The sequence below is a fragment of the Ciona intestinalis genome, unplaced genomic scaffold, assembly GCF_000224145.3.
Source record: "Ciona intestinalis unplaced genomic scaffold, KH HT000050.2, whole genome shotgun sequence".
Lineage (NCBI taxonomy): Eukaryota > Metazoa > Chordata > Ascidiacea > Phlebobranchia > Cionidae > Ciona > Ciona intestinalis.
The window spans coordinates 47,428-52,794 of record NW_004190372.2 but is presented as its reverse complement, the minus strand read 5'-3'; the positions used below and the strand labels follow the sequence as shown (position 1 = coordinate 52,794).

The window sequence follows — 5,367 nt, the reverse complement described above, 5'->3', positions numbered from 1 at the left end:
ATTTGGGTTCGCAAACACACCAGGCTAAGCTAAGGAAGGTTTTTATTCATGAATCAGCAATTGGTGGATTCCGTTTTAGTTTTATGGTTGCCATAAATAAAGTAACATCGGTTGATATGCAAGCTACTTAGTAAAGATATAAGAACAACAATAAACAGTTTTGTTGAACTCACGTGCATATTCGCCAATTCCTCTTCGTGTTTATCCAACAAATCTACCGTATAATTCTCATCGAACGCTTGAATGAACTGGTTACGTTGATCAGCGCTGTAGAAACATTTGTCCCACAAACTTGCGATTTGTGACCTACATCTCTCAGTCAGGGATTTCAAATGAATTAACTTCTCGTGTTCCAACTTTGTGTGGACCTATTAGTGGTTGTGATGTCATAATAATATGTGATGTCATATACAAACAAACATTATCCTCACATCTTGTAACCGTTGAACCACGTGAGGTTTAAAACCTGTGCATTCCCCACGAACATTAGATCGTTCACTCTCAGGTGTTTCCAACCTCTCCCATAAACAAGTGACCTTTTGCCACAAATCCTCAACCAATCGTTGAGCCTCGTTTTTCTTGATTGACAGCTCACTTCGAAGGTCTTCCAACTGATCCATCTTCCCCGAGGTAAGATAGAACGAGTCTGGTTCATCCGTTACAAGATCCTAAGGTTGTGTATATTGAATATATACAGCAGGTGTGATACATGTTGCAATACCAACCTGTGCAAATGAGGTTTCTGGTCTAAGCTCCAATTCATCAAATAAATCAACTATCTCCGTTCGTTTCGTTGCAAAAACTTCTTTTCGACGAACTTTCTCCAATTTTAAGGTTTCAATGTGGTCCTGGTAAATATTATTAACCAGGTAATAATTAATTAATACTTAAAGTTATAATTAATATAATAAATAAACTAACCACTAATTGTTCGAGTTGTTCTTCACTAGGAATACATGTTGATGGAATATAACATGGTGTTGTACAAAGCTGATCGCATAATTCTTGTTCAACAGATTTCAACGAGGCCAATGTACACAAGCGCTCACGTTTTAATTTGTTCAATCGGTTGGCTTGCATTCTATGAAGTTTATATGTTATCACCATACAACACCGCATGTATATAATATAAATACCTGATTTCCTTCTCCTTCTGCATTATATTCAAACCTTCAGGCATAGTATAAGGCGGCAAATGCATTTTTTCATTTAAATCATCAACTTCTGCCAGGAAAGTTTCAATCTTTTTCATCATGTTTGTTTTTAGATTCTGTTCTTCTGAAACCATCTCTTGGAAAAGGTTCCTAATGTGAAGCAAGACCGTCTTCCCACGAGTTTCAATCTAAACAATATCAATTATGACATCACAATGATAATAAACAGCAGTTTGTTACACTCACTTATTCTTAGACATAATATTTGGTTTTCTGTAATCCATCAATCACAAATTATTGCTAACTTATTTTAATGGTGGAAAATCTTAATGTTTTTACAGCAATATATTGCTTGTTGTGTTCTTGATAACTCAACATAATCAGTGAGATCATTTATTACCACAAGGCACAAACCACACATACTGTGGTATAACAGAAAAAGTAACTTCGTCTTTGTAATTTTGAATGAAAACTAGATTCTAAAACTCATTTGTTACTTGTTCGTCCGGAATTCCAATTTCATCCCAGATTTCCCGAAGTTCTTGCATCGTCGAACAAAATTCTCGCTGAATATCCATTTGAATTACCTCGCTCTTACGTGGCATAATGAAACAATGTTAAATTACAAAAGGGTTCCTAAGAGTAATTGCTACAGCTGCATTTCAGCTGAAGTAAAGTTATATTAAAAGCGAAAGCCGAAATCAAAACGTCAACATTTCAACTCAACTTTGAAAATCTAAAGCGAAATTCAAATTTCCCTCAGTGATCAATCAAGCGGAACGGTATACTCTGTGGCGCCTCCAGTGAAAAAACTAAATGTTTTCGTCCCCGTCATTTAAAACTAGAGCTTTTTATATTACTCCAGCCGAATGGTTACTAATGGGGTGTCCAAATTAACAGCCATACATGAAAAACAATCCTCCGCGACGTTATAGCGTGGTAACTTGTAAGCGGAGATTTTATAACGACTGTCGTTGTCCTGCGAAGATAAATATGTTACATTCATTTATTCGTTCACTGAAAATACGTTACAAGATTTGATGCTACATATGTGACCAATGACTTTCGAAAGGAAAGTAGGCAAAAAGTGTGAATTAAATTGAAACATTTTTTGTTTGCTGATACAAATATTTCTGCAAATAATACAAATATAAACATGGAGGCATTGTTGGTAAATGTTGTTGTTTCCAGTAATAGAACACTTTATTTAGCATCGCATAGAGAAACATAGGATGTGGGATGCAAGATACATACAGAAGCATCAGTTGTTGGAAAGAATGGTTGTCACCGCAGTTATTATACTTATTGTCGTTTGTTCAATTATGACAATCGCCATTATTTTGCTGATAGTGGAATATTTTATCAAAAATAAGCGCAAGTAAATATATTGCTTGTTCAAGAAATATGTAGGTTAATGACGCTATTTTCAGTGTTTCCGGATGTTTTTCACTTCCCGGTGTTCTCGCATGTGATGGAAAAGGGAACGATAAAGTTGAATCAGGTCAGCGCTTAATGGGGGTTTAAATATAAATTTAAACCGTACATTGACAGGAACATCGGACGTTGATTTCCCTTCCCCGCCAAGTACTGTGGAAAGTATAGACAAGAAAGACAAAGCTAATTGTTTCGTCATAGACGATGAACAAAGAAACTTGGATAACGTCATACACACAAGGTTTGTTTATTGAATCTGACGTTTGGAATAATATAATGCTTCTATGACAGGAAGAGACCTGTTGATGACATCACAAAGTTTACGCGTCATACTTCTTTTAAACAATCGGTGTCTCGCGAACGCGGTAAGCTACGTATACATGTGGTTGCTTATATTAATAATTCACCCAAACACACAGACCACCATGATCATAAGAAGTTTCAAATGAAGTTAAGAATGTCAAGGTAAGGTTTCGCTCAAATATTGCTGGCTGCGCTACTGACCAACTATGTACTCAGGTATGCCGGCGACCTCCACCTATTATACGACACCACCCCAGTATCAAACGTCCCAACCAAAAGCAACTTTCTCGCTAAATACATCCCCAACACAACAACAAGGGTGAACATGAAGAAACTGCAACCCCCACCATTACCTACAGGTTGGTTTGTATTTATTTTAACGTTTTCATTTAAATTCTCTTTAACCATTCAGCACGTGAACGGGTTCGTGACGTCATGGATGATCGTGACGTCACGAATAATCGTGACGTCACATCTACGTATACAATCATGACCCCTACCACAGAAACAGCAGGTAAAGTTATTGGAGTACGTGCCCATTATAACTACGTGCCCATTATAAGCACGTGCCCATTTTTTTAGATACCCCGAGTTTCCCGGCATTGAAACCGAATATAAATTGCAACGTTCGTTACTCCAGGTAAACATTACATTAAAGTTACCAAAGCTATGACCAGCATATGTTAACACAGGTTCGCGGGCGATTTACACGTCACAGATCAAAACAACCGGACGTTTAGTTCGTCTTCTGTGACGCAACAATCAACAAAGGAATGTCCTTATTTGGAAATGCGCACCGAGATTTATGGTAAATACGTATTATGACGTCATATTCATTTACACATTGTTCGAATATTCCAGAAAAACCGAACAAACAAGAATGTCTGTATGACGTCATTATACCAGAGAATCCCAAAAGGAAATACTGAGAATAATGAAGATATTTAAATAAACGGCTCAGCGTGAACGTGTGTGTTTAATACCCACACCTAATATATTGTATCATAGCAAGCCAGCAGGCCACTCAATATTAATGTGCCGAACCCTATACGCGTGTATACGCCGACGAAGCGGTTGCTAAATTAATATAAACTGACAAACCCGTGAATGTAACTTTGTGAGTGATTGTTTAAGTACGACTGAACCTATTAGTGACCATTGGGTTGGAGCAATTGCTGTTAAGTGTCTTGCCCAAGCACACATATTGCCGACAATGGCAGCATACAACCCATCAGTGAGCATGACTTTTGTTAATTAATATATTCAATATTTCTGTTTAAGTAAAAATAAATCGCAGCAAATAATAATAAACTGCAGAATATATGGAAACTACAGATCTTGCAGTGCAAAGTTATAATTCTTAGGCAGGGGTGGCATGGGGGGTGGTTGCTCTGGGATGTCAATATTTTCCAAATCCAACAAACGGAGTTTCATTTCCATCGTCAGCAGCATGTCGAGGTCGGTGGTAGCTTTTGTACTCACCATCTAAATGTGATGTTAAAGTTAGTGACCATCTAAATGTAATGTTAAAGTTAGTGACCATCTAAATGTAATGTTAAAGTTAGTGACCATCTAAATGTAATGTTAAAGTTAGTGACCATCTAAATGTATCAACATTGAGTTAGATTATTTTAACGCAATATTTTTGAATCAGGTTTAAAATATATAGATTCTGGTCAGTTATAGTGCTCGCCAACTTAAAACTGTAAAAATAATAACCTGAACAAGAATAGGTTCTTAAGTGAAACTTTCCTTCCACCATATTTATACGTTTACAACCAACCTCATACAGCAGATAACACGCTTACGACGCTATACGTGCTAACTTTGTCCTTGCGAGAACTTACGTGCATAATAGTTATCATGCAAAAAGGGTATTAGTGTTTTTAACTTCATTATCCAACTTACAGGTTTCCCAAGTAACGCGTTGAAGCCATCAGTCCAGTGACACCACTGTAGAATCAATGAAGCACTTATTTAATTAAAATTAAACAAATATAGGAAACTCACTGTTTCTTTATCCGGCGCAATAAAGTTCAACGCATCGTCTGGATCGTACAGGATGGAAAACGCAAGTTCTGTTGTGCTTTTGTGGGTGCGGGCGTTTTTAATGTGGGGGCAATTCTTTCCACTGACAATATCCCGTATATCACTAATTGCAACTAAAGTATAATTGATATAAATATACTCACATATAATTGTATGTATAATGACTAATATCATCAATGATTTTAATTAATACAGAAAATAATTGTCCGGAGAGAATGTTATATTAATGTAATGTATCAAATGAAGTATATTACGTGATACTGTGTTATATTTATCTGGATTTAATCTTAATTAAATTAATTACGTTTCTCGGGCAAAGTTTCCAACATCGGTGTCATTGAGTCGTCGATGTCGCCGTAATGTAAGAATTTCCAGTTTGGCGACAATCGGCAAAACCAACGAGATTTATCTTTAAAAGGTAATTTTA

The 5,367-nt window shown here is 36.5% G+C and overlaps 3 protein-coding genes across 5 annotated transcripts in view; 1 reads left to right on the top strand and 2 right to left on the bottom strand.

Annotated features, from left to right (window-relative positions):
- LOC100181828 (protein regulator of cytokinesis 1) overlaps positions 1–1,850 on the bottom strand; it is a gene marked incomplete in the record, with an annotated part of 5,570 nt that extends 3,720 nt beyond the window's left edge. Inside the window, 6 exon segments of the mRNA XM_002124492.5 lie at positions 174–368; positions 432–668; positions 726–848; positions 922–1,081; positions 1,137–1,342; positions 1,652–1,850. Of these exon segments, the coding sequence (XP_002124528.3) occupies positions 174–368; positions 432–668; positions 726–848; positions 922–1,081; positions 1,137–1,342; positions 1,652–1,759 (1,029 nt within the window).
- Positions 1,851–2,140: 290 nt separating this feature from the next.
- Positions 2,141–3,886, top strand: LOC108950201. Of its 3 annotated transcripts, XM_026838034.1 has the most exons (10): positions 2,141–2,532; positions 2,585–2,655; positions 2,706–2,829; positions 2,880–2,953; positions 3,008–3,053; positions 3,108–3,250; positions 3,304–3,405; positions 3,474–3,531; positions 3,584–3,699; positions 3,753–3,886. In XM_026838034.1, exons 1-10 carry the CDS (start codon positions 2,387–2,389, stop codon positions 3,818–3,820), a joined length of 948 nt encoding a protein of 315 aa, XP_026693835.1. In that variant the 5' UTR covers positions 2,141–2,386; the 3' UTR covers positions 3,821–3,886. The 3 variants fall into 3 exon arrangements, with proteins under 3 accessions (XP_026693835.1, XP_026693833.1, XP_026693834.1); XM_026838032.1 differs by having other exon boundaries at positions 2,880–3,053; XM_026838033.1 differs by having other exon boundaries at positions 2,880–3,053; positions 3,584–3,775.
- Positions 3,887–4,132: 246 nt separating this feature from the next.
- Positions 4,133–5,367, bottom strand: part of LOC100177177 (engulfment and cell motility protein 2) — a 7,114-nt gene continuing 5,879 nt past the window's right edge. The window contains exons 3-6 of the mRNA XM_026838039.1: positions 5,245–5,349; positions 4,902–5,053; positions 4,800–4,844; positions 4,133–4,376 (exon numbers count right to left, since the gene is read on the bottom strand). Of these exons, the coding sequence (XP_026693840.1) occupies positions 4,221–4,376; positions 4,800–4,844; positions 4,902–5,053; positions 5,245–5,349 (458 nt within the window). The 3' untranslated portion in view covers positions 4,133–4,220. The remainder of the gene's footprint in view (positions 4,377–4,799; positions 4,845–4,901; positions 5,054–5,244; positions 5,350–5,367) is intronic.

Excerpts from the sequence above, each read along its gene's own strand:
- LOC108950201 (XM_026838032.1), top strand. The coding sequence starts at position 2,387 with ATGTGGGATGCAAGATACATACAGAAGCATCAGTTGTTGGAAAGAATG. Across the intron at positions 2,533-2,584 it reads TTTATCAAAAATAAGCGCAA|TGTTTCCGGATGTTTTTCAC; the intron begins GTAAATATATTG and ends CGCTATTTTCAG. Across the intron at positions 3,251-3,303 it reads ACCCCCACCATTACCTACAG|CACGTGAACGGGTTCGTGAC; the intron begins GTTGGTTTGTAT and ends TTAACCATTCAG.